The sequence below is a fragment of the Carassius auratus genome, chromosome 27 (assembly GCF_003368295.1).
Source record: "Carassius auratus strain Wakin chromosome 27, ASM336829v1, whole genome shotgun sequence".
Taxonomy (NCBI): domain Eukaryota; kingdom Metazoa; phylum Chordata; class Actinopteri; order Cypriniformes; family Cyprinidae; genus Carassius; species Carassius auratus.
In genome coordinates this window covers 26,045,073-26,073,036 of record NC_039269.1, presented here as the reverse complement: position 1 = coordinate 26,073,036, position 27,964 = coordinate 26,045,073, and the positions used below count along the sequence as shown (strand labels likewise).

General features: G+C 37.8%; 2 protein-coding genes and 1 pseudogene across 2 annotated transcripts; 1 reads left to right on the top strand and 2 right to left on the bottom strand.

The window, feature by feature from the left end:
- Nucleotides 1-46: 46 nt before the first annotated feature.
- Nucleotides 47-2,526, bottom strand: arl14 (ADP-ribosylation factor-like 14). Its single transcript, XM_026206872.1, has 2 exons — nucleotides 299-2,526; nucleotides 47-146 (listed from the first exon to the last, which is right to left on the bottom strand). Exon 1 carries the CDS (start codon nucleotides 939-941, stop codon nucleotides 315-317), a length of 627 nt encoding a protein of 208 aa, XP_026062657.1. The 5' UTR covers nucleotides 942-2,526; the 3' UTR covers nucleotides 47-146; nucleotides 299-314.
- An 820-nt stretch (nucleotides 2,527-3,346) lies between these two features.
- On the bottom strand, nucleotides 3,347-13,496 carry ppm1la (protein phosphatase, Mg2+/Mn2+ dependent, 1La). The gene is made up of 4 exons (XM_026206871.1): nucleotides 12,600-13,496; nucleotides 5,786-5,960; nucleotides 5,531-5,692; nucleotides 3,347-4,558 (listed from the first exon to the last, which is right to left on the bottom strand). Exons 1-4 carry the CDS (start codon nucleotides 12,996-12,998, stop codon nucleotides 4,209-4,211), a joined length of 1,086 nt encoding a protein of 361 aa, XP_026062656.1. The 5' UTR covers nucleotides 12,999-13,496; the 3' UTR covers nucleotides 3,347-4,208.
- A 2,852-nt stretch (nucleotides 13,497-16,348) lies between these two features.
- LOC113046476 (otolin-1-A-like) lies at nucleotides 16,349-20,331 on the top strand (annotated as a pseudogene).
- Nucleotides 20,332-27,964: the final 7,633 nt, after the last annotated feature.

Below are 27,964 nucleotides of genomic sequence, written 5' to 3'. Positions count from 1 at the left end.
CAAGCATACATTAACATGCGTTAAATAAAAGTAATATTTAGACCCTTTTTATGGTTCCTTAACTCAACTTCCCATTCAGTTCACATGATTCTGAACCACTAGTATGAGCTCACTTGTTTACATAACTTTTTGTAAGTGTGGTTTGTCTGGGCTTTTTTTTTTCATATTTAAAATTTCCTTTCTAAACCATCTTGGTTACTACATAAAGAATTTCTGGTATCTTTCAGTAGCTCACTTAATTTTTTGCATTTAGTTCATGTAATGAACCATCCAAATTTTGTCGCACTGTGTACATAACCTGCCATAAAAAGTGGTCAATAAGTTACCATGCGGACTTTCTTCATTGATCTAATTGATTTTGATCTTATGTACTTCACAGTCTCTTTGATGTTATTGTCCTCAGGTGTCATTTTCACTAGTTGTGCCATTCGTCTGAAGCCATCCACCAGACCGGCTCCAGTCAGCGCTGAACACGGCTGAATGAACCAGTCTCGATCACTGCAACTCTTTCTCAGGTTAAACTGCTCTGTGATCTCGGTTACTGTTGCAGCTCCAACGATATCTTGTTTGTTGGCAAGGACCACCACCGGGAGTCTCCTGAGGTGCTCACTCTTTAAGGTCTGTTCCAGCACAATCTTAGCCTCATCCAGACGATTAATATCAGAAGAGTCCACAACGAACACAATTCCAGCTGTGTCCTGGTAAAAATTCCTCCAGTGCGCTCGCATCTTAACCTGCCCTCCAACGTCCCACACGGTCAGAGAGATTTTGTCCCTGTTCTTCTTCGTTTCGATCATTTCAACATTGAATCCAACTGTAGAAACCGTGTGGAAGTCCTCATTGTACTTCAGTTTGTAAAGAAGTGTTGATTTTCCAGCTCCGTCGAGCCCTAAGAGGAGAATACGGGCTTCAGGTTTGTGTCTGGATCCTGAATGGCCCATTGTATATATCAGATGTTCACAATCACCAAAGCTCCTCACTGTTCACTCAACAAATGTAAGTTTACTTAAGATGGTGCCTGCGTTACTCAGTGATGTATTATATCTAGCTTATCTACATAGTGCTGTATGATTAATGGGTCAAAGTATCACAGCACAACTCCCAAATGACATGCTAAGAGTGTCTGGAACGGAGTTCTGCTTAATTTATCTCTCGTGTCTTAAATAATGTACAGATTTAAACAAAATATTCCATGCTAAAATTAAATTACATGGATTCTCATCTCACATATGTTCAAAATGGCTGAAGATCCTAAAGAAACCAAAGAATATGTCATTTGACATGCATAAAGTAGGAACTTGAAAATTGAACACTTGCAAAATAAATATATATAGTCTGACATAAATAATTAAGTTCTCAGTTAAGACTGTTGCCCTGAGACATGTAAGTTTAAAGAAATTAACCATAGGTCTCCAATTACATTTATCCACTGACCTGTGACATGTGTGACCATGACCAGACAGTACGACATAATAAATGTCTAATAAAATCACAATAAATGTCTTGGAAAAACTCTTCAAATAAACATGTTTCCATGGAAAACCAAACCAAAAAGTTTTGTGCCCCTCAGACATCCAAGAATCCCATCCCAATCCTTCCAGATCCTTCCAGCACTGGATTGTTGACATTGTCGTCACCTTTATAAACCTCAGGATGGATTTCAGGGAAAAACAAGAATAACAACGACCCCAACTTCACATCCACAGGTTCACCTCTGTCTTCCAAGGGTTTCGTCTATCCACACCCCACCAGTTGGATCAGCCACAAAAACCAGTCCGGAGCAGTCGTCGTGAGTCCCGCAGCCGCGGCGCCGTCTCTCCGCTGCCGCTTCATTCTGATGAGAGGCGTCCGGTCGACATTTCCCTTGAGAAATACCGGGAGTGCGTTTTTCACACAGCTTTATAGTTGTAAGTGACGTGAACTCGTTAAACTGCTCGGATGTCCTTGCACTACACTGACCCATTTTTTTTGTGCGTGGAAAAATCGCTTAAATGTAGGCCGCTGGGTGTCTTGTAAACTACACTGAGCGCAGACGTGCATTTATACGTTACGACCACAGAACTACTGGGCGTCAGATCCAGGAAGAGTGTGTAAGAGCGGATTTATAGAAAGCTTACTCAGTGGCAAGAGGCACGACAGGGGCTTTAAAAGTCTACTGGGCTCAACAATGCTGGTGCTATTCTGGGGCTTTACACCTGGCCCCGGTTGTCACGATGGACTGCTGAGCATCCGGAAGCGCGTCACGGTTCAAGGTTACTGCTGATGGAGCTGTCAGTCAGTCTGGAAGAATGCAAACATCAAAGCGTCATATGCTTATTTTATTTGCTTATTATTTGCCTCGCAATCTGTACTGTGCTCACACACGAGATCAATAAAGACAAAGCTGGTTTTTACTGGTCTCTTAACCTGCTAAAGCTGGTTTTAGAGGAGATCACAGGACAGTTTCAGATGGTCAAGAAAATAAATCAGTTTAAACTAGCCTAAAACCAACAAACCAGCTTAGGCTTTTCTCCAGGCCTGACCAGCTTTGTATCTAATGGAAAAATTGCTGTACCATTGATTTTGTTTGCGTGATCTGCAACAGGTGTATTTTTGTTGCAATGGCTAATCTAGGATCCCATATACTGATATTGAAATAATACATATAAAGATACTAATATGTTTTCAAATGTACCTATATACACGTATAAACCATGAACCTGAGTTTAAACTACTTTGCATTTATTTCAATGGATATATAGGAATAAATACAACAGATAATGCTATTTAAAGCATTACTAAAATTACAATTAGAAAAATTATATTTGAATAAATATGTTCTATACACCTTACAGTATTATAGCTTTGGAAGGTTTTTTTTTTTATCTTTTGAAAGACATCTCTTACCACGGCTGCATCTGTTTCATCAAAAATACAGTAATATCGTAACAATTTTTTTACATTTATGCATTTGACTAATGCTAGTGACCTACAGTGTATTATTCAAACTAACATCTTTTACCTAACATGTGTTTCCTGGGAATCAAACCCACAACCTTTTGCACTGCTAACACAGTGCTCTACCACTGAGCAACAGGAACACCTTTTTAATAAACTAATATATAAATTACTTCTATGTAAAGCTGAATGTTCAGCATTATTACTCCAGTCTTCAGTCACATGATGCTTCAGAAATTCTATGATTTGATCTGCTGTCACTTTTGATCAATAAAATGCGTCTCTGCCAAATATGAATTTATATATATATATATATATATATATATATATATATATATATACAAAAAAATCATACTGAGCATACGAAACTTTAATCAGAGAAAGAGAGAGAGAGCAAAGACAAATAATATCAGCTTTGAATTGGTTTATTTATCGCTTCATTCTCCCACATACATTTCACACAGTGCAAGAAATTGAACTTTGTGTAGATCGGGGCTGGTGCCAATTTGATCAGTAAACTAGGAGAAAAGTTGAGGGACAGTTGTCTGTATTACTTCAACAGTCTTGACAAATAACATTACATCCTACCTTCAATCCGGCCACTTCTGTATTCATATAACCATAAAAACAGTGACATAAATGAGCAGGGATGACTAGAATCGCTGAGAATGAATGGGACATAGACCTATTATGAAATTGAATGAAAGTGTAACATTCTTAAACTAACACAACATTATTCCACCCTCATTTAAACTGATGAGCAGCATTAATGCTCTGAACTGATATGAATGGATCATGCACATCCAAATTCAAGAGCTGAATACAATTTCATCAGCTCCTTTATTCACAAATACAAGAAAAAGAAACAAACTAAAAATACTAAAGTTATGATATTTATGCATGTCACATGAACAAAACTCAACGAGTGCATCTTCAAGGCAATAAACGTCCTTACCATTTATGCCAGTTGCTGTTTCACAAGTAATATTGCTCTGATTAAGGAAGGCCAGGATACACAATCTTTACAGAGAAATTAATTTAAAAAGGAGTAATTACAGAATACATTTCCATAAAGTGTACATTTGGCACACACCAAATTAAAAAAATTAAAAAAATCTGGGAATGCACGTGTTTGCACATGCACATGTGTATCTGTACAGTTTATTGTAACTGTGAAAAAAAAAAAGTTTGCTTCTTTTATTACACCCTCTAGCCTCTGGCACTACGCATTAATGGAAAGACATTGGGGGCTGTTTATTGGTTGAGTCCCACTACTCTCCAGTTTTGCTCCCAGAGCTGCTCTTGAACTTCACCACCATGACAGTGATGTTGTCGGGACAGCCGCGGTAGAAAGACTGCAGCACAATGCTCTTGGCGCCGAAGTGCGGCTCATCCAAGCGTTCCCTCACGAAACGCACGGCCTCTTCGTTGCTGAACGCGTCCCACAGACCATCGGAGGCTAGGATCATGAACTCTGGCTGGAGCTTGTCCAGGTCAAAGGTCAAGATATCTGGGTCTGGGATGACCACGTTCAAGTTCTTGAGAGGGTAGTCACCGAGTGAGCGTGACATGGCCAGGATGCCCTGCACACGCCACGAGCCGTTGAAACTGATGAAGCCACCTGATGGATGACATCACACAGATGTGTTAGATTCACACAGTACAGTCACAGCGAAGCCAGAAACTCATCACAAGTGCAGTCCTACAACAACAAAGTTTCATAATCTACATTTACTTACCAAAGGAGGCTAAAGTGTTAGGCTGAATTTCTTTCTCACATTAAAATACTTATTTTTTCTGTATTGATTTTCCTCATTTTAAGGGATGTAAATATGCATTTCTAAAAATATAAGAGACATTACCCCACTAAAAAAATATTTAAACTCATTGCGTTACTATTGAGAAAATGACTGAATTGACATTACTAAGAAAGAAAGAAATATGTTGATTTAACATTCAATTTATTGTACATAAACCTATAAGTCTACAGATTTGATTTTAGATTAGATTCTAAACATTGAATTTTATTTGAATCAAATTACAATGAAATTGTAAAGGCATCTGTCTTCTGCATTATTAAAACCTGATCGGTTTATGCGAGTATCAAGCCGTATTGAATCAAATGAATGTTCATTCATCAGCATTCTTTACAAGCACTTTATTTTTTTATTGTTAAAAGCACTTCTCATGTGTAAAAAGTACGTGAATATAGGAGATGTGTGCCAATAAATATGCACAATTTAAGCCTATTTTCTGTTTGTTATGAATACGATAGCAAGCTTATTTCATAATTCATAAATCTAATCAAATCGGTAGAAGACAGAATAGTGATTCATATTTAAATGACTTTCCCCCACCTACTGTATATCATTAAATTAAATTAAAATGTATGCATTTAGCAGACGCTTTTAACCAAAGCGACTTGTAGTAAATTCAGGCTAACATTTTTTACCTAACGTGTTCCCTGGGAATCAAACCCAAAACCTTTTGCGCTGCTAATGCAATGCTCTACCACATTTACTATATATCCCTAAGAAAATGGCCTAAATTCGAATCAATTAAGCACTTATTTCTTATGGCTATAGCACCTCACCTGCTCTCTTGATCCTCTTGCGCTCTTTCAGCTGGTAAGGCTTGTGATCATGTGACAAGGCCACAGCGTTGCCGTCCTTGTCGCAGAGAACGCCGCGAGAGTCTCCGACATTTGCCACAGTCAGTTCACGGTCTGACAACAGGGCTACCAAACATGTTGTTCCTGAAGACAAAAGAAGGGTTCAGCATTGTTTACCGTTTCCAGTGTCAGCTAAATCAACCGAAATCGCAGAGAGAGACTCTCGTCCCTGCTCACCTGCTTCATCATGGCTGGCAGAGAACTTCTCCACCATGTCCCGGTCCACAGCTAGAATGCGCTGCTCTAGGATGGCTGGATAGGAGAGAGGACTGTCTTTCTTTTCCCGCTCATAGGCCTGCAGCTGCTGCTTCAGAGCCTCGGGCAGGTGGGCCTTCACATAATCAGCGGCGGCCTGAGAGAAAACAAGGAGGAGCTCACTGTTCCTGTCACACTTCAGCAGCATTTACCATTCATATTCATGACGTTCATTCGGAATTCTACTGATAACTGAAAAAGTGAAAAAGGGTTAATAATGTGGATAACCTTTATGACGGGGAAATACAGATAAGCGAAAACATGTCAAAAGAAATAAATGTATTTAAATTGTATTTAAAGATTTCATGACAATTAAGCACTTATTGGCATTACCATAATTAGGGCTGCTTGATTATGGCAAAAATCACAATCATGATTATTTTGGTCAATATTGAAATTACAATTTAGTGTCATGCATAAAAAAAAAAATTCCTTTAAATTACAATTCAACTGAAAGCAATAAATAAATGAATAAATAAATACATACACAAAATTGATGACCACATCAAATTCAATTCACAAGTGATTTTAAAAACATTTTAAATACAAAAAGTGTCTACCTTATATTGATGAAAAGAATAAGTTAAATTTAAAACTGATAAAATGGCTATAAGCGAGTGGTTTGAAGGATAGTGTCAAAGATTGGTAAATAAAATTACAATTAATTAGTATTTTGTGGCAGAACTGTGTTCCCTTAAATTACTTTTAATGTAATCTAATGATTCTGGTTATAAATATTACTGATAATAAATTGTTACACTGACAATTTTTCTTAAGTCATGGTAAAAATGTAGGAGTCATTATTTTTGTAGTGGTAACACATTCTGATGGACAAAAAAATCTATTAAAGCTGCAGTAGGTAACTTTTGTAAAAATATATTTTTTACATATTTGTTAAACCTGTCATTATGTCCTGACAGTAGAATATGAGACAGATAATCTGTGAAAAAAATCAAGCTCCTCTGGCTCCTCCCAGTGGTCCTATTGCCATTTGCAGTTACAGACCGCTCCCGGTAAGAAACAACCAATCAGAGCTGCGGTCCGTAACTTTGTTTGTGTTCAAAATGTAGAAAAAAATGTATATAATAAGCGAGTACACCATGAATCCATTTTCCAAACCGTGTTTTTAGCCTGTCCTGAATCACTAGGGTGCACCTATAATAAGTGTTTATATTCGGACTATTTTAGATTGCTTCGGGGGTACCGCGGCGGAATAACACAGTACCTTTGTGATTCTTCATAGACATAAACAGAGAGAAGTAGATCCGGCTACGATGTTCTTCCGCAAGACGCAAGCAGTTCTGTTTATTAACCGCTAGAGCGTCAAAAGTTCCCTACCGCAGCTTTAAAGCTTAATTAATGTTTTGTTGTTTTGATATTTTTGAAAAGCCCTTTTCATCTTGGACCCATGTACAGTCACAATTACTGGGAGCTGAAAACGAAACTGAAAATAAAACATGATTCATTGCCCAGCCCTAACCATAATGCATTGTGCATTTTACGTTCATGTTTTTTTTAAAATTTCCATTTGTTCTTAATGATGATTCCCATTAGATTCTCAGTAACGCATTTCTGCAATAGAGTGATTTTATATGGCAGCACAACAAATACTACAAATTACACTCTATACATCACATGTACATTTCTTTCTCATTACAGTAATGATAATAGGACTCCTGCATTCTGAAAATGAGAATTAGAGGAAAATCTATCATATCACTTCATTTTCTTAATGCAAAATCTAATTCCTTTACTAATAAAGGGTTCACTCAATTAGGTTTGTAACTCTGTTGGTTGACCCAAAAATGAAATCTGTCATCATTTTTTCACCTTCATGTTGTTCCAAACCGGTTTTTCTTTTTTCTGCAGAACATATCAATAGAATATGACAGTTATAATATCATATATCCGTTTATCTTATTTTGTGTTCAGCAGAAATAAGCAAGTCACACAGGAATGGAGTGACACGAGGGCGAGTAACTGATCACAGAACGTTCATTTTTGGGTGAAGTGTCCCTTTAAAGGAGGCCTAAGAGCTCAAGCCAGATGGAGTTTGCAGCAGAATACAGATGAAGGGACAGAAAGTCTCTAGTGAGCGAGTGCCCTTTCCAAACACTGCCAGATCACCAAAACACAGCGAGTCAAAGAGCGCCATTTCATTGACCAATGCCAACTGTTTCCCCATCACCAGTCAGGATGCTCTGGATTCCATTCAGCAGCTTACACTACAGCCTTCTGCATTTTCAACAGTGAGCCTTTGCCAGTGACTCAGCAATGCCACGCTATAAATACAATGATGAAACCAGAGAAGCAAACATAATACCTGTCTGCCAAGAGAACGCTGCAGTCTCTTTCAAAGCCACTTCCCGGGCAGCATGCTTTTCAGAAAAGACACGGCGGAGCCTCCTGATGAAGCCGATGCATTATTTACACAGAAGCATCGCTCATGCAGAACACTTACAGAATAAACAGATATAGCTCAGGGTCACTTCACACACGGCAGTGATTTTAAAACCGTAAATAGCACACACACACACACACACACAGTCGAGCCTTTCAAAGCTTAGATCAGAGATAGGGGATTGCTGAATTCTGTGACTATAAGGATAAACTCTTAACTTCTTAATTAAGAATATTGTGTCCACTTAATTTGAATGTATTAGTTACCATTTGAAAAGGTTAAAGCAGCTTTCTCAACACTGCTAATATTAGCCAATAACAATTAGTCATCTGTCGTGATGCCTGACGATAGCACAATGCTGAATTATTTAAAGTATGTTGATCGCGGTGTCTCAGGAACAAAGACAGTGGGGCAAACACACTACAGTCACGCGGCACACGTCCATCTGACTTCATTCACACACCAGCACAATGAGGGCTTTATTACTGCGGCGGAGCACCTGTGTTCAAACAAATCTCTGTATTCCTGTCAATGTGTGTTCCTATCAGACCATTAGGAGTTTATTTTTGCATTGTGGCATCATTTGAAAGACTCTTTAGAACATTTTCATACATAATTCTCATTACCACAATGAAAGAAAAATGCTGTGTTGCCATTACATTTACTAATTAAAAGGTCGATGCAACTTTCTTTTTTTTAATAAATGTACAAAAAATACATTAACAAAATATATTACAGTCCATACATTTAGGATCAGTATTTAATCTACATTTTTTAACAATTTATACTTTTATTCAGCAAGGATGTGAATTATATTGTTCAAAAGTGTTGGTAAATATTATTTAATAATATACAAATTATAATATTATAACAACATTGCAAATAAATATAACTGTTTTGAGTATTAATAATAGGGAATCAGTAAATCAACATATCAATAATTTCTAAAGGTTCATGTGACACTGAAGACTGCAGTAATGATGCTGTGTGTGTGTGTGTGTGTGTGTGTGAGACCTGTTAATGTTTTGATGGGATTCACCAATTCAGAGCATCTAGAATCAGATTTAAATAAGAAAGAATACATATTCATTCGTACATAAGGTCACCACACTCACACTTTCGTGCCAGCATCGCTAATTACAAGCTCAATTTACCAGGCCCAATTCAAGATTACAATAAGGAGAAAACCAGACCGCCGGGGAATAGAGGAAGAGCAACGGATGCGTAAGACAAGCGTTGATTAGGCCAACTGTGCTAGTGATTGTTAGCGGGAGCTCTCTTCATTAGCAGACACCACAGGGCAAAAGATGATGAAACACAAGGCTGTCTGCTTAACAGGATATTTTTAACAGACCCCCTGGATCAAACTCCAGACCTAGTTTTTACTTTTGACACATTAAATCTGAACTTACATTTGCATTGCAAACTTACATTTGCATTACATGCTGATTGCATGCAAATGTTAACCACTATATGATTGATTGTTGGCTAGCTGACCATTAGCTGTTGTCATCATCATCACTCGATTCTGTCTACAGCTGAGGTGTTTCAATCAGACATCTGTCGCCCAAGAAAACAAGTACAGCCTGTCACAGCTGTAATAAATCAACACCAGAACAATGCTAAAAAATCTATTAAAACTAACAAACCTGGAGTTCCTTGACCAAAAAAATCGATCTGGAAGCTACAAAAGTCTAAGATCTGTGTTAACTGCTCAGTGGAACCGGGCAAAAAATCAAATATTATCACAAAAATTTAATAATCTTTATAAAATAACAGAATATCATGAATCATGACAATAAAGATGAATGTGCCGATATGCAATTTCACTCCCAAAACTAGTTCCTCATCTGAAAGAGTTTTTAGTGTCACTGGGAACAGAGCATCTGCTCAACTAGAAAAAGAGTTGACAGACTTGTGTTCTTAGCTCAAAACTTGTGAAACACTTGCATAATTCACCCCAGCTGCACAGTGATAAATGAAGTATGTGAATTACGCTGCTCTCTTAATTGGGGCAGAAGAAAATCAGCTTTTTAAATATTCCAGATCAAAAGGCAAAAATATAAAAATTTTGAAAAATATTGAGATAACGAATTTGAAGTATATCACCTCACCCAGCTCTATTCAGTAGTAATCCAACATTAACAGTTTAGTTTAAGCCATAACTATTACGGCCTTTCCATTTCACAATTTCAGTCAGTTCGGATATCAATTTAACAAGTGTACATACAGATAAGACTCAATGTCAGGACGTCTGGGTCAGCAAACATTTATGGGATGAGATAGAGTAGATGTAAAGATCTTTTACTGGGGCCGAAGGTTGGCACATTTGAATATACAGCAGGAGGGCCTCAGGACACTTGTATAAACAAATAGCTCTATAAATAGAGTTTAGGAATTCCATATACGATCATGAGAGCCAGAAACAGCTGAGAACGCTGAGGAAAACAGCTGATATGTAAAGTCCAAATTCAAAGGGCTTCCTGTCGGAGATATTTTAAGGAGATCTCCTTAGACCTTGTGAGCTGTTAATTTCATTCATTAAGAGCATCTCTGAAGGCATTCACACATTAAACCATCCAGCATTCATCTGCTTTACTGCACAGTGAAGAAGATCAAATGAACATCTGTCTGTGCTCCATACAGGCTGGAAACTGGACGGGTCGGAGCAGATGTCTGGGGATGGGGCTCTGACTGAATGTTCCAGACCAGTGTCAAGGCAATCTCAATCGGCTGCATCAGAGTAATAGAGTCCTCATATAACCATTACAAAGGCAGTTTGTCAAAATATCTCAGATTCTACAATGCACGAAAAACAACTTTCAAGTCATAATATATATTTAAATATATATATATATATATATATATATATATATATATATATATATATATATATATATATATATATATATATATATATATATATATACACACACACACACACACACACACACACACACACACACACACGTGTATATATATTTAAGGGATATTCAATCCTAAAATGTTGTGGTCAACCAATGGTGTGATACTGAGGAAGCAGTGTGACTAAAGGACCTACTGAAAAAGGTATTAAAAAAAAAAGAAAAAACAACAACAACAAAAAGAATATATATATACTCACAATATTTACTCAAATTGCAAATAAACAGAAAATATCTTCAAGGCCTGTTTCATAAAACTAGTTTTGCAAATATGCCAGGCTTACCTCAGTTTGTCTGACATATTGTCAGCTGATTTGGTTCAAAATAAATCAGACTAACTGAAATAAGCCTGGTTTATTTGGTAAACCTGTTTTATGAAACAGGCCCCTGGTATGAACATAATCCAGAAGGACAACCCATGTTAATTAGCCAACTGGTCTGATAATCTCAAATAATATTTTAGTGTCACTGAGACATTATAGTTGTTCTTAAAAATGTGAATTTCAGTTGCTTGTAATTAAACACACACGTGTATGTGCATGTAAAATAATAATAAAAAAACTTATCTATATAGTTTTTAGCATTTCTGTTTCACTTAAACTAAATTAAAGCAAGAAGCCTGGCATTTAGCTGATATTTTTATTTTATTTTAAAGGAAATTATATATATATATATATATATATATATATATATATATATATATATATATATATATATATATATATATATATATATATATATACACACACACACACACACACACACACACACAGTATATATTTTTTTTACTTTTAGTAGCCTATTAGTTTTACCTATAATAACCACGAATTTACCTTAATGACTTGATATTTGTTTGTATAGAAACTTGAAAATGTTGTCTTAAAGGGACAGTTCACCCATTATTTACACAGACTGCTGTTGTTCCAAATCTGTATGACCTTCTTTTTCCCCCATCCAACACAAAAGACCATTCACTCTTTGTACGGAATAAAATTACACCAGACGTAAAAGAAAAAAAGATTAGAGGCTGGAAAGAAAATATTTTTGTGAACTATTCCTTTAAATGTAAAAAAGTTCACACTTTTATACTGCTACAGCGGCACCTGTTCAGAGCTGCCACTTTTATGATACCTTTTAGAGTGGTTTGTTTTTTACTTTTTTAATCTTTACACCTCCACTCCAAATCTACATTCAGTACCTAAATGAATGTCCATGATTTAACAGAGTAAACACATTTTTGCATGAACTGCTCATTTAAAGGTCGTCCCAGTTAACGCAGAGCGTTCCATTAATGTTTGGTTACTTAGGAAACCGACTTGCAGCGTTCTTTTTAGAATTCCACCTTTAACAGTAAACTAGTTAAGCGCTGAACTGAATCCGCCCGACTCTCATCAGCACCCACGCGTCTTACCTCCCCGCCGTGGCCGTCAAAAATGGCAAAGATTGAAGGGTGGCTCCTGTTCACCAGGTCGGTAAGCACCTCGAAGCGGTCCTCCATGTGGTCTCTGCGGCCCTGGATCGAGTACACCGCGACATTGTTGTTCTTGAACTCCCAGGTCTTGGAGAACTCCGCGTCCAGCACGTCCAGACCGCCGAGTCTGTCGTTCATCATCATCTCCGCCACTTTCCCCTTCACCATCTTCACGGCATCCCGGCTGGACTTGACGATGGTTTTCACCTCGTCTGTGTGGAAGAAGTAACTCCAAAGGGCCAAGCTTATACATAACAGAAACAAGGTCTCTGGCCTGAGCAAGAAATAACGCATGATGCGACCCAAAAGAGACAAAAGCGTCATTGTGTCTCCTATCATCACACGCTCGGGGACTGAAGTATGGGCTTCAAATTACTTCATTAGCCCGACGTGTCTGATCACCCCCTGAACTCTCGAATAGCCAGTGGTTATGTTATGAGCCGCAGAACCAGTTCCCGGTGCTTTCAGCTGCAGTCTGGCTCTAGCGCCTACCGACGCGCTGCATATAACCGCACAGATCCCATTACCTCCAACGACAGCGAACCCATTCCCTCCTATACAGCCATCTGCGCTCGCGCTTTCGACGCGTCTCTGCTCAAAGCGGGCTGTTATTTACTCACTCGCTCGCGCGCGTCACGGAGAGTTTTAACGCCGCCGCTGCCTGGCGTCCTCTGCGTGACTGACTGCAGCGCCTGGTGGACCGCGGAAAACAGACACTACAGATACACTAAAGAAATAACATATCGGACTGTTAGCTTGAGAAGCCTACGTCAGACTACATTTCAGCAAACACATTTTTTTTGTACTGCCGATGCCGCAGCGTGACGTAGCAATCGATGAATCTGAGAGGCCGTGACGTCACGCGCAGCTGTCCTCAAGAAAAACAGAGCGCCACGCCGTTGACACTCGCCACAGAATTGTGGGATTTAATTGTGGGAATATTATGCACATTTTAGATTTTTTTTCCTTCTCATTGTCTGATTAATAGCAAATAGTTTACCTAATATTCCTTTCATTTATACATTTCACTGGTTTAAATATATATTATTATAATAATATTTTATTTATTTATTATGACTGTCCATTGTCTGTTATGTTAAGCTAAATATAGGCTACATGTATGGTGAAATGACATTTCAAAGTAACCAATCCAAAACTAATCCAAATCCAAATTAATTTAATAAAACATTTTGGAAGAATATTTAGGTAGTTTATGTTGAATGTCATGCATACAGCTATCCATAGCTTTCTAGTTCACCTAAAAGCAGTCTAAAACCATTTTCTTCCTAATTATTGTAGTAGTTGGCCACACTGTAAGACCAACATGATCTAAACTTTGTACAGAAATCATAAAACATAAAAGACATTTCATATTTTGTCTTTGGCTTAATAAACTGTTCCATAAAAAAATAAATAATAATAAATATTTGTTTTGAATATGATTTCATATGGAAGGGTTTACATGGTAAAAATACATGCCAACCACCCATTTAAAACTGCACATTTGTTGATAAAAGATTATGTTGAAAACCTCTTGCCTTTTGTAAAATGCAACACACTGAAGAAAACCCTTAACGATTTTAAACCAGTTATTTTACTTCGTGTCCTGACATGACTCTGCACAGGCTTGTCAAGTGAAGGATCCAGGGATGCCAGAAGTAAACACCCCGCCAGGAACGCATATACTGACGCAAAACCATGATGCAGAAAAATGCTTACCATACTGTAGCCTTCCAGAGCCTGAATAATGGATGCACATCTTATTGATTTCATTTTCATCATAGAAGTCCAATGGGATTTATTTTTGTGGTGCTCCATTACTGGAAGCTTAGTGAGGTGTGGAGAAATGGATCTTTCAGTTTGACTAATAGTTTCCATTTTGCCTACCTGGCAACAAGGGCATGTCATTTTTAGCACAGGGCATTCAAGCCTCGTGAAGCTAATGCATATGGCCTGTGTAGCGGCAGCGAGAGTGTGGCTATACAGGCTCAGATAACAGCCCACAGCCTCCCCTCACACCTCTCATCTCTCAGTGGTGCCCTTGTGTCCACAGAAACAGTGCTGGACGAGTTTAATGGTCGCTGTAAGTAGAGAGGGTAACGCCAGCTAAAACATATGGCTGCTTTAAAAATAGGCTACTTCAATAATAATTATTTTGATCATTATAATTTTTATTATCCATGTTTTTAGCGAGTTCACACCACAATACATTTTTACAACATGAACTAATCTTTTGAAATATTTTGACTTTGAAACCGTGATAAGCAGGGGTTGCCTCATTTTATGTTTTTTTTTCTACAGGTACACCACAAGCTCCAACAATAAAACAGGAGTCAAATAGACTTACACTGACGGTGATATTATACACTATAGTGACACCATAGTATTGTGGTGGCAGCAAGTTTCTCCAGATAATGTAAAAGTTAAGGTATATGGAAGTTGTTGAAGATGTAGGGTCAGTTTAAAATGCCATAACCTTGGTCTGAACAAAATCGTGCTTTAATCACAAACTACTGATCTGACCAACACCGGAGGTGTAATTTAAAAGCTTTATCCTTGAATGATGTCATTGCACCGCTGGGAGACATCCTATCACAGCGTGAGGTACGAGATGAACATCTCATCTCTGGGGTTACTCTGGTCAGTAACCCCCTGAGATATAAAAGTCACTAGTGCTGGATTTCCTGAAGGAGGACTGCAGAAAGACAGCCATGACTTTGTTTCATGGGCCAACATCTGATTTACTTTGATTATCTAACTTCCCTTTGAGCTTTGGCCAAATGGACCAGTTATATAGAATTCAGACCACATTTCAGCAGAAGGCAGTTTTGACCCCAGGATGCTTCGTTCGAATTTTGTTCATTTATACTGTTAGGAAGTAGACAATGTGTCTGAGGGAAGGGTTTGAAGGCATTTAGGATACACGACCATTCGCCCTCCAAGTTTTAGTGTTTTCTCAGCTGAGACCGTTCAAAAATCCCCCAGAAGTCTCTGAATCTTTTTGATCCTTGGGAAAATCATGACTTCTTTGACCTTTGTTTAATATTCTGCAGCATGCTCTTTGGCTACTGAAATTTTGTAAGAGGGCTTAAAAAAAATCACAGACATAACAGGACAGGACACAGACAAGTGTGCATATACTCTTGTGTGTAAACATCTGCACTTTAATTGCCCTTTTAAGTGGTATAACACAGATGCATGAGCGTAAGAAGGACTGATACGTTAACTTTCTAAAGCCATCTCATTAAGCTTCTCCTCGAGTCTCAAATCCACAGGCCTGTGCCAATTGTGTGTCACCTGCCCATGCAGCAGAAAACACTCTCATTGGCTGGACTGAGGGGTGACAGGGAGACTCTGGTAGTTAAAAGTTAGTGATCTGGATGCAGTTTTCTCTTAGAGAAGCAAACGGACAGGCGGCACACAAGTCAATGGCTATGTACAGTAAGTTTTGGCAGTATTTTGTTCTTCAGAAAATGTAAAGATCTAGTTTAGGTATGTTTTGATGCTGGTCCTTTTCTGGTTTATGCTGGTCAAATGTGCTGGCAAAGGACCAGCATACACCAGCATCCCTGTGTCAAAACATACCTAACCAGCATATGTTGCTTTTTTCAGCAGGGCTAGTTTATCAGCTTCCATTTGGCATCCTCTGCAGTGCATTTGTTTGCGGTTTGTGTGCAGGCACTTGTACAATGCCCAGTATCGTCCACCCGGTCATCCTGCTGATGGCCTTGCTAGCGGTAACAACAGGGAATCAAGCATCACTACCCAAGACCACACAGTGGCCATGACTGAAACCCACTAAAAAGCCTCTGCCTCGAGAAGGGGTCCTCCACAGCCTCCCGGCCGCTTGGGGTCCCATCCGATCAATACCACTGTGAGCCCCACCGCCAGTGGCATCACAGAGGAAGTCACAGACTCCATTATGGACGCTTACTCTTCTTCCCCCACTGAAAGCACCACCTACTCCAGTGATGCTTATTCTGCTGACTATCACACGGAGGCCATGGTTCCTCCCGGGGTCAGCCCAGGGAACTACACATTAGACTACAATGAGTGCTTTTTCAACTTTTATGAGTGCTGTCCACCAGAGAGAGGTCCTCCAGGACCGGTGGGAGAAGACGGTGTCTGGGTAAGAAGACAGGCTGTAGTTGTGTAGTTGACTGCTACTGTATCTCAGTCAATTGCTTAATTAAACTTTACCCTATATTTGGCATCCTGCAAGGTATTCCGGGGGAAAATGGGGAGATGGGGTTCTCCTGGACCTCCAGGCCACGATGGACTCACTTGTGCTCAGGGACCTCATGGAGGAAAAGCTCTTTATAGTAATGTCATGTGTTTGTGTTCTCATTAGCATGAGATCAAAACAGTTAAACAAGAAGTTGATGTTGAGGAACTAAACTTTTTGACAATATTGCCCATTACCTTCTCGTTCCATTTTCACAAGTCGTGTTTTTGAAAGAAATGGTCAAGTGAACCATTCAATGGTTCAATCATTATTTATATACTTGTTCATGTCTGAATCAACTGGTGACTGCATCTGACATCACATTTCACACAATCACCAACTTTGCAACTGGTAAATAGTACGTTCTGTATAGTTTGAATGAAACCTGGCCAAACTACATATGTCATGTGACCAATGGCATCTGTTGCATCACTTCACTGCCTTTCACAACTCATCCATGTATTACTATTTAATGAATGCAACAAATTCAGACATACTAATTTCACATAATCTTTACTTTTGAAGTAGTAGGGTAGTAGGAATATCTGGATGCAGAAACTGTTTCAACATATTGGTGGAGAGATTGTTTTGCAAGTAGTTGGTCAGTGAATCAATGTAACCCGCAGAAAAAGAAAGAACTTAGTGTTTTAACGATATTATGTAAGTTCTAAAGCTTCCATATACAGGAGTGGAAAGAAATTTAGACAAATACGGTTTACAAAAGGACCATATTTTTTCTTTCTTTCACAACTTCCACATATGACATTTAGTCTATCCAAAGTGATAAACAAAGGATTAGATGTATCGACACTCATCTGTTGATTGTGTATACAAATATCCTTGTTTTGAAAGAAGAATAAACATTGGAAAAGACCTTGACCTTAGTTAAGGATAATAACATGGAGTTTGTGTGTGTATTCTCAATGTTTCTCCTACCAAAGAAAACTATTACCACGCCTAAATCAAACAGACTAAACTTTTCCCTTTCCTTTACTGCTACATGCTCACACAAGTTGGCAAAACCTACAATTTGTCTTTAACTGGTAATGCTAGTTCCTTGGTACTACACAAAAGGTTGTCTGCAAAGCTTAATCTCTGATTCCTCTCTTTCTAGCCCGAGCACGCTCCTCAGCACTGGAATAAATAAATACTCCATTTATTTATGTGTTCAGGGTTTTTGTTTTCTTGTAAACCTCTGTGTATTCATAAGGATGGAGAGCAATTTTGATTAGTGCTGACAAACGATTAATCGCATCCAAAATAAAAGTTTTTGTTTACATTATATGTGTGTACTGTTTATATTTATTATGTATTTATAAATACACACACATACATGTATGTATTTAGGAGAAATAAGTTACAATTATACATGTAAAATATTTATATATACATAAATTATATTAAAATATATAAATTGAAATATTTTTATATATATATGCATAATAAATATACACAGTACTGTATATACACACATATTATGTAAACAAAAACTTTTATTTTGGATGCGATTAATTGTGATTAATAGTTTGACAGCACTTATTTTGATAAATCATAGAGTAGACAATACTAATTAAAATTATGAGAACAAAATGCAAATGCATCCGGAGAGATCTTTCTTTGAGCACTGTGAGCCAAACAACATTTCCAAAACAGAATGTTCCATTTTAAAGGGATAGTTGACCCCAAAATGAAAATTCTGTCATCATTTACTCACGCTCATGTCATTTTGAATCTGTGAGTTGCTTTCTTATGTTGAACATACAATATATTTTGAAGACTGCTGGTAATCAAACAGTTGGTGGTTGCCATTGACTTCCATAGTATTTTCTTTCCTACTATGAAAGTCAATAGCGACCACCAACTGTTTGATTACCAGCAGTCTTCAAAATATATTCTTTTATGTTCAACATAAGAAAGAACATAAGAATAATACAACTGTTATTGTGAAGCCCTAATAACATAACCATTTTTTACCCCGTTATCTAATAAGAATTGCAATTCAACTGAGACAGGGTTGAAATTCTGTAGAATTAGTGAACAACTATACTGGTATTTATTATACCACGTTTTTATATGTTGATTTATTTTATTTTATTCTTTATATGCATTTTTGAGAAAATAGAATTTGTATGTATAGCTTACTTTGTTCAACTCTGTTATGGACATATATTTTACAGGTTATTTTGCAGCCGTTATAATCATTTCTTTAGTTCATACTGACCTTATCAAGCTCAATATTTAAACTCCTAGTAAGTGTGATAATTTTTAAACATTTTAATTATGTGTAATTTCTTACAAGGTACACCAAAACTAAGCAGTGCTATAAGAATTTACTTCATTATCCAAGCATAAGAATTACAAATGAACTGTCACAGGTAAAGGTAAAATAACTACTGGCATTTATTATATCATGTTTTCACTGCTTTTGAGAATCTAAAACTTTTATCTGTCCCTTGCTTTCTATTTAATCATGATATTATGCAAAATTCCTTGAAAAATTCTTATATTTCAAATTCAACTTGATGTATGCAGGTGAAATGGAGACCCTGGGGACATGGGACAGCCCGGCTGGAACAGCACAAAGGGAGATGTGGGCGAGGGAGGGAGGGAGACCAGCTGGGCCCCCCGGACCAGATGGCATCAAGGGGGAGAAGGGTGACAAAAGAGACTGTCCATTTGGAGAGAAAGGACAGAAAGGCAGTATGGGGGAGCCAGGGCCTCAAGGGCCAAAAGGAGACATGGGTGTGCCAGGTCTGAACAGCACAGATGGGCTTCGTGGAGCCAAGGGTTCAAGGGGAGACCAAGGTAAGCAGGGAGAGCCTGGTCCTCCAGGACCCCATGGACCACCAGGGCAGAGGGGGATGCCAGGGATAAAAGGCACACAAGGCCTGAAGGGAGCACGAGGTGTTAGGGGATTCAAGGGCTTTAAAGGTGAACCTGCTGTTCAGAAGCGCTCAGCCTTCAGCATTGGTCTCTTTCTCAGCCGATCGTTCCCACCAACCGGCCTGCCAATCAAGTTTGACAAAGTCATTTACAAAGAGGAGGCTCAATGGGACCCCATGCCAGTAAGTTCAACTACACTCATGGGAGAGTTTACGTCTTTTCCTACTACATAACAGTGCGTAATTGCCCCCTGCATGCAGCCGTGATGGTGAACAGCATTCAGAAACTCGCGACTCCCTTTACAGCCAGGACATTGACCAGGCCTCCAACATGGTAGTGCTGCGTCTGTCATCTGGAGACCAGGTCTGGCTGGAAACACTGCGGGACTGGAACAGTGTTTATTCTAGCAGCGAGGACGACAGCATGTTCTCTGGATTCCTGCTCTATGCCGATGCCACCGAGGGCTGATGGCAAGAAATCACTGACCTCTGGATGAACCATTTTAGACCACTAACAGTAACTATACAGCCACTTATTATTATGCTGCCTGTTTCATGGACAGGACTATCAATGCTGGATTATGCTGTAATTTTTTATAAGATGATAATTTGTAACAGCTATTTTGCAGTTCTTAAAATTTTATACAAAATAGCTAGCAGTTATGCAATAAAATAATAATTTAATTCTGCCTGGCTTTCTTAACCATGCTGTGATTTTTACAAATGATTTTATGCAATATTAATTTAATTTATATACATGCAAGAGTTAGTTATGCTAATTATAAATTATACCTTCTTTAACATTTAACCCCTTTTATTGTTTTTCAGGGTTTTTACCCCCCCCCCTCCACACATGAAAAAACATCCACATATATCCTTAAAAATATACTCAATCTGAAAAATTACAACTGTTACCTATCCAATTAAATCATATTTACATATTTATAATTCAGATGTTATTGGGGTAGTTCATTACGAGTCATTATTTTTTAGACCATTTTTCCAAGAAATATTATACATTTTAAATGCATGTTTCTGATAAAAGTGACCAAAGCTATATTGAAGCAGAAAAACACATTTAAAATGTACAGTATTTCTGACTTAAGATAAAAATTTAGATAAAAACTCATAAAAACTCACAAAGGTCAATTTCAATACTATAAATGAATACTGATTAAGTCCATGTGTTTGACTATATTCTGACTAAAATGTAATAGCAAACTAAGGCTGCAACAATTATTTTGAAAATCGATTAATCTAACGACTATTAGGACAATTAATCGACTAATCGTTGATTATTTCATTGATTAATCAATAGAATTTGATTGATTATTCATCTCTTACAATTAGTTAAAATACTGTTATACATAACAATAAATAAAAGATAGTCTAATCACTTCATTTTTGAGAAATAATATGTAATTACAATTATTTTATACAAATAAATATTTTTGACACCCAAAATTAGATGACAGAGAAACCTGCTTATTTACCATTTCATTACTAAAATGAAAATTCACTGAATGACACATCATTCTGCTTAACATCTCCTTTAGTAAGTATATAATATGGATAAGAAACAAAATAAAGGAAAGTGATTAGATGTTTTATTTTTGGATAAACAATTTTATTTCACAATATACACTAGCAGTCCAGAACTGTAACATTGTTTTAAAGAAGTATCTTCTGGTTATCAAGCCTGCATGTATTTGAATAACTGTTTATTTGAATATATTTTAATATGTAATTTATTCCTGTGATTTCAAGGCTGAATATTTAGCATCATTACTCCAGTCACATCATCCTTCAGAAATCATTCTAATATACTGATCTGCTGCTCCAAAAAAACATTTATTATTATTATGTTGAAAACAGCTGAATATAATTCTTTCAGGTTTCTTTGATGAATAGAAAGTTCAGAAGATCAGCATTTATCTTAAATCGAAATCTTTTATAACATTATAAATGTCTTTGTCAATTTAAAGCATCCTTGCATCATATATTTTCATATCCAAACGCCATTCGGTTCGGCTCGGGTGCATTTCTCTGAAGGAGTGCTGACTGAGCCATAGACAGTAAAAGAAATGGACACAGCGACACCATTGGAACTCAACTGAGACAAGTGAAGCCCATTTTTAGCGTTTTTTAGCACTTCCGTTTCTGACGCGCAGACTCAAACGAAGCTTTATGATTTCAGCAGCCTGTCTGACAGATGTAGATCTTCTAGTAGCTGTGCGTGCAAACTGCCATCGTTAATCTTGCAGAGACGGCGAGCTTGAGCGGGGAGTTCTTTGGCGTGAGTGAGCAGGAGTAAGTATTCTGATTAATTATTTTGTATGGTATTTTAAAATGTAACGCCAGTACGCCATATTAAGTTAATTGCCAGCGAGCTTCTCCTCCTGTCTGTACGGTAATGCGACAGAGAGTCGAGTGGTTATGACGCAATTGTTAGCCTATTTTTTACAAAAACTGTTTCTAGGGGGCCATAATGTAACATAGAAGGTAATGGAGCCCTTTATACATTGTCGCGTATCTTTAGAAATAAATAATGGACAAACGGAGTCTTTAAACGCCTCAGATGTAAAGTTATTCGCTGTCAAAGTGACGCCAAAATGAATGAGAGTCAATGGGAATGCTAACACAAGCGAAGTTCTGCTACAAGATGGCAGCACGCAGCCGACTTCAACTTCCGGTCGACTTCCTTGCCGCCTGGACTGAGCGCTGTTTCTCTTCTTCTCTTGAATTGCATCGAGGAGGGCTGAATTATACAGTCTTGCACTACAGCGCCACACTGATCAAACCGCATTACTGCATGCTCTAAACAAGGTCAAATTAAATAAAACTACTACTCGACAACAAAAATATTTGTAGACAATTTTTTATTATCGACCTTGTCAAAAATGTCGACTAATCGTTTCAGCCCTATAGAAAACATTGAACAATGAATGAGCAATGAATGTTCAGTCCCCAGCTTGCACACAATCAGTCATAAAAACCACAAGTGTATGTCAAGGGGAACCGCCTCAAAAAATGACAGGATGTTACTAACAATGAAAAGTTAACTCCACAAAGAGGAACTTGGAGTCAAATAAGAGACTTGCAGAGATGAATGGACACCATCACGTAATCACTACTGAAGTACAGGTTTAAAGATCTTCACAGAACTGAATCAGTGCCATTGTGACTGTATGTCATAAGCTTTACTGTGAAACCACCATTTACAGCATTATTTGCATTCTGACCATTCAGAAGCCGGATGTATTCAAGGCCAATGTTTAAAGATTCATAACTTGCTGTAAATACAAAAAAAGGAAATGGAAAACAGGTAATACGATTATCTCTTGTGACTTCCTTCAACTGAAATTGTCTTTTCATTTTTTTCATGCTGTTACACCAGTAATAAAAAATAAATTTTTGAATGATCAAACAATAGTAACAGATGAATTCTTGTTATACAACAAAAAATTTTTTTTTTAATTAGTTCAGTTATAAAAAAATAAAATAATGGAAGACTGAAAATGAAATAAAACAAATGAGAGCAACACACTAGAACTGGCCTTTATATGCCTTATTCAATAGGTACAAATGCAAATAACATTGCAATCACAATTTTTTGAAGACTATTATTTAAAAAAAAAAAAAAAAAAAAAAAAAAACTGAACCTGCAAATGTTGGTTTAAAATAACCAAAGTATTTATAAATGTAAATTTAAATGATCTTGGAAAAAAAAGCCTGTACACTTGTGCACATAGAAAGTGCAGCTGTCAGCTGGAAGTACTTTGCCTGATTTGACTTGATTTGCTGATACACAAGATGACGTTCAAAGGATAGCAGCATTATTCTGGGTTCCTCTGACCAAAGGGAAGAGCAGACTGGCTGCGGTCAGGGTCACTCAGACGGAGGATGCGGATCAGGCTATTGGCTGGCAGAAAACTGGGATACAGAAAGAACAGAACATCACATTTTTACTAGGACTACCAATTTATAACACCGTTATGAATAATACAAAATATGGAAATCATGTCTTCTAATCTAACTCCAGTGTCGTTCATAAGTACTGGGACAGTGATGACAAAATTACATTGTTTGCTGTGGAGTCAAGATATGTGCAAAGGAGGAATATGAGACAAAACTACAGAATGTAATATTTTATAATTTAGTTGTTTTAACACACGTTTTACCAAATAAAAATAACAGCACTTTTAGAGTTCATCCCAGTACCTGATATGAGGGTAAGTATTGGAACAGTTGAATTTAAGGCAGATGTAAAAGATTAAAAGCTAATATGTCGTTGCAGATCCTGCTTGTTTTGGGGCGTTTCTGTCTTTAGTCTCCTCTTCAGCTGGTGAAAATAATGTTAAATCTATCTAGAGATTGATTTGGGAAATCTAAGACATTCTATTTTTTTGCTCTGATAAACTCCTTGACTGAACTGGCAGAGTGTTTTGGGTCATTGTCCTGATCCAATATGAAGTTTGGTGACATTTTCTTTAAAGGGGGGGTGAAATGCTCGTTTTCACTCAATCTCCTGTTAATCTTGAGTACCTATAGAGTAGTACTGCATTCTTCATATCTCCAAAAAGTCTTTAGTTTTATTGTATTTATAAGAGCAAAATAGTCTGTGCCGATTTTTTTCGGAAAAACACGAGCGTCTGGAGGCGTGACGTGTGGGCGGAGCTAAAGAATCACGAGCGCCAGTAGGCTTTTGCGTTGAGAGCGTTTGGAAGTTGTGACATTACTGTGAGGAAAAAAAAACATAATCCAAAACAAACCATGGCTAACAGTCAGATTCAGCGTATATTTATGATCCAGAATCAGATCCCGAGGCTGAAACTGAACGAAAGCAGCAGCAGCAACGACTACAGCAGGACGTCTCTATGTGGTATGTATTGAAACTGTATATATTTGTTTAGCGGTTTTGGAAAATGACAAAGTTCCACTTTATGTCGTCTTTTTTTTTTTTTTTTAAGCTGTACATGTGGAAAGTGCAGTTTGATGACAACATCGCATGTTGTTTACTTGATGTGCTTACGCGCTGATAGCTAAGTTAACAACACAGAGATATTTGATAAATGTTTTTTTTTTTTGGTAATCTGTGCAGGGTTGTCTTGCCCTCGCAACCAAAAGCACACTTCTTTTGTGACTTTTCGCGATGCTCTCGCTCTGATCAGGCTGTGCTCAGCCTCTCTCTGCTCTGCTATACGGGAGCGCGCGCTCTTTCGGGAGAAGTGCCCTTAGGACCCATATAAGGAAATTCCGCTCCATCTTCTGGCTCACATTTGTGAAGAGTCTTGCCTTTCTATTTTTGATGCTGATCAGAGGTTTGCATCTTGCGGTGTAGCTTCTGTAATTCTGTGTCAAATTCTCCTGCGGTCTGTAGATTGACAGAGCATCACCCCAGCTTTCTGGAGGTTGTTGGTGATTTTACAGACATGCATTTTAGGGTTCATTTTCACAGCTTTTATGATTTGTCCATCATCAACTACTGTTATTTTTCTCAGCCAATCAGGTCATTGTTGGTCGCTGATGTCGCCAGTAGTTTCCAAACCCTTGATTTCTCCATGCCCTTTGTTTTTCCTATAGTTCTAATTGACGACTTCTTTTATTTTAGCATCCACATTGCTTGCTTTTCTTTCAGAGTCAGCTTCCTCGTCTTCATCCCGGTTTGTGTGTGTCATCATCCAAAGCAAGACTCAGAATGCAGAAGCTATGGATATAACTGATAAGACACATTCCCTGATTTTAATATCTGAAGAATTAATGCAACAGGAGACAGCCGAACACTTAGAAAAACCTGTGAGGAAACTTTTCCAATACTTATGCTCACATCAGATAGGGAGATGAAACTCTAAAAGTGCTGATCTTCTGAGCTGGTAAAACACATTGAATCACCCAATAATTAAAATGTTAAATTCTGTAGTTTTGTCTCATATTAATTTTTTAATCATATTAACAGATTTCTTGACTCCACAGCAAAGATAGCAATTTTGTCATTACTGTCCCAGTACCAGTACTTATGGAGGGCATAATATGTGTAGTACATATACAAATTTCTGCATCAACACAAGAGAAGCTCTTTACCTCATGCTCTGTGGTGTGAGGAAAATAAACTGTCTGTAGCGCTGACTGGCAGCAATCTTCAGCATCATGTCCATGGAGATCCTTCGATTGACCATGTCCTGAGAGAGCAAACACACAACACAGTGACTGCATGCTCTTCTCCAGTCACCAGATTCTCCTTAGAAGCCATGACAAATATATTGTATTCACACGTTACTGGCTTCTTGACAAAGATGCAACAAGTAGTGACAGCAGTGTCCAAAACCACTACAAACATTTTTTTTGTATTTGCATAATTATTATGTATGCATTCTTTATGGCCACATATTAAAAAGAGAGACGACATTACATTTTTCGACATTTTACATTTTGTTTGTAAAAATGGTTACCAGAATATACACTGAAGACAAAATCCTGCTTAAATTTAATAAGTAAATATTAACAAAATCCCTGAGAGATTTTTTAGCAAGTTATGTTCAATATATTTGATTCTGTGATGAAAACTCCCCTTTCAGGAGAGTCCAATCTTCTGGGAGTTTTCAGCAACTTTGTTGATACACTTCAAAGTAGTCAACCCATGGATGAAATTATGAAGCTTTTACTCCTTACAGAATTCAACAGGAATCTACACATCATACATGCACTAGGACACTTTACTCAGCACCTACAGAACCAATGCAAGTAACCACTTGTTAACTATTTAGATGCGCATCTAGGCTTTGACCCCTTTTAATTAAAGTGATGAGATTCTTTGATGGTTCTTAACAGGTTGTGATTTAGTACGAGTACTAATACTACCATGACTCTCCACTCTCTCTCTATCCATGCTTTCCTTGCATTGGCATCTATGTTTAATGTGTGTATGTTTGTGTTTAGTCAGATGTTGCATGTTCCCCTGTAGTGTAGTTTAATAAACATCAATATGTATTCACACTTGGTTGTCTGTGTTTGCTGCTCACAGGACAAGGTAACTTTAACGTTCCTGTTTTGTTACATGCTCTGGCAGCAATGTATTAGAGCCAATAATCGATTAACACTGTCTGCCCTGCGGACGAACAAATCATTTTATTGTACTATTAATGCTATAATTCTGCAAGTAATTCCTGAAAATGAATGTAGTTAATAATAACCGTTATGATCTCCTCTATCATGGTAAAGAAAAAACTTTTCACAACATCCAGGCAAGTGAAGAGCACTCTCCAGAAGGTAGACATGTCACTATCAAGAGAAGACGTCACAAGAGCAAATACAAGGTGGTTCACCACAAAGAGCAAACAAGGCCTGATTAGACTTTGCCAAAAAAACATCTCAAAAAGTCAGACCACTTCTGGTAAAGCATTCTTTGGATGACTGAAATTAAGATCAATCTGTACCAGAATGACAGGAAGAAAGTAGTATTGAGAAGGCTTGAAACAACTCATGAAGCATACAACATCATCTGTGAAACATGGTGGAGCAGTGTGATGGCATGAGCATGCATAGCTTCCACTGGCACTGGGTTACTTGTTTATTGCTGACATGACAGAACACAGAAATCCCCGGATGAATTCTGAAGTGTATCTCTACCCAGATTCAGCCAAATGCAGCAAAGAGAGATTGGGCAGCACTTCATAGTACAAATGGACAATGACCCAAAACACACAGCAAAAGCAACCCAGGAGTTTTTAGGGGCTGCTGTGACCTAATGGTTAGAGAGCTGGACTAGTTACCAGAAGGTCGCTGGTTCGAGTCTCGGTGCTGGCAGGAGTTGTAGGTGGGAGGGAGTTAATGAACAGCAATGTTCACCCTCTTCCACCCTCAATACCCATGGCTGAAGTGCCCTTGAGCAAGGCACTGAACCCTCACTGCTCCCCGGGTGCTGGATATGGCAGCCCACTGCTCTGGGTGTGTGTTCACTTCTCACTGCTGTGTGTGTACTTGGATGGGTTAAGTGCAGAGCACCAATTCCGAGTATGGGCAACCAGACTTGGCAAATGTCACGACCTTGATTGTTATTTTAAAGTAGAATATTCTTCCAAAAGGACCACAATGGAAATTAGTTATTGTAAGTTTGTGTTATCTTTAACAAGAAGGTTCTAACAGTGAATTGCTACTTGTTGTGTCAGAAAAAAATAAATAAATAAAAGATTTCAACCCGA

Coding starts and splice junctions, on each gene's coding strand:
- arl14 (XM_026206872.1), bottom strand. CDS start 941: ATGGGCCATTCAGGATCCAGACACAAACCTGAAGCCCGTATTCTCCTC.
- ppm1la (XM_026206871.1), bottom strand. CDS start 12,998: ATGATAGGAGACACAATGACGCTTTTGTCTCTTTTGGGTCGCATCATG. Junction 5,961..12,599: donor TTGACGGCCACGGCGGGGAG/GTAAGACGCGTG, acceptor GTTTTCTCTCAG/GCCGCCGCTGATTATGTGAA. Junction 4,559..5,530: donor CAAGAGGATCAAGAGAGCAG/GTGAGGTGCTAT, acceptor GTCATCCATCAG/GTGGCTTCATCAGTTTCAAC.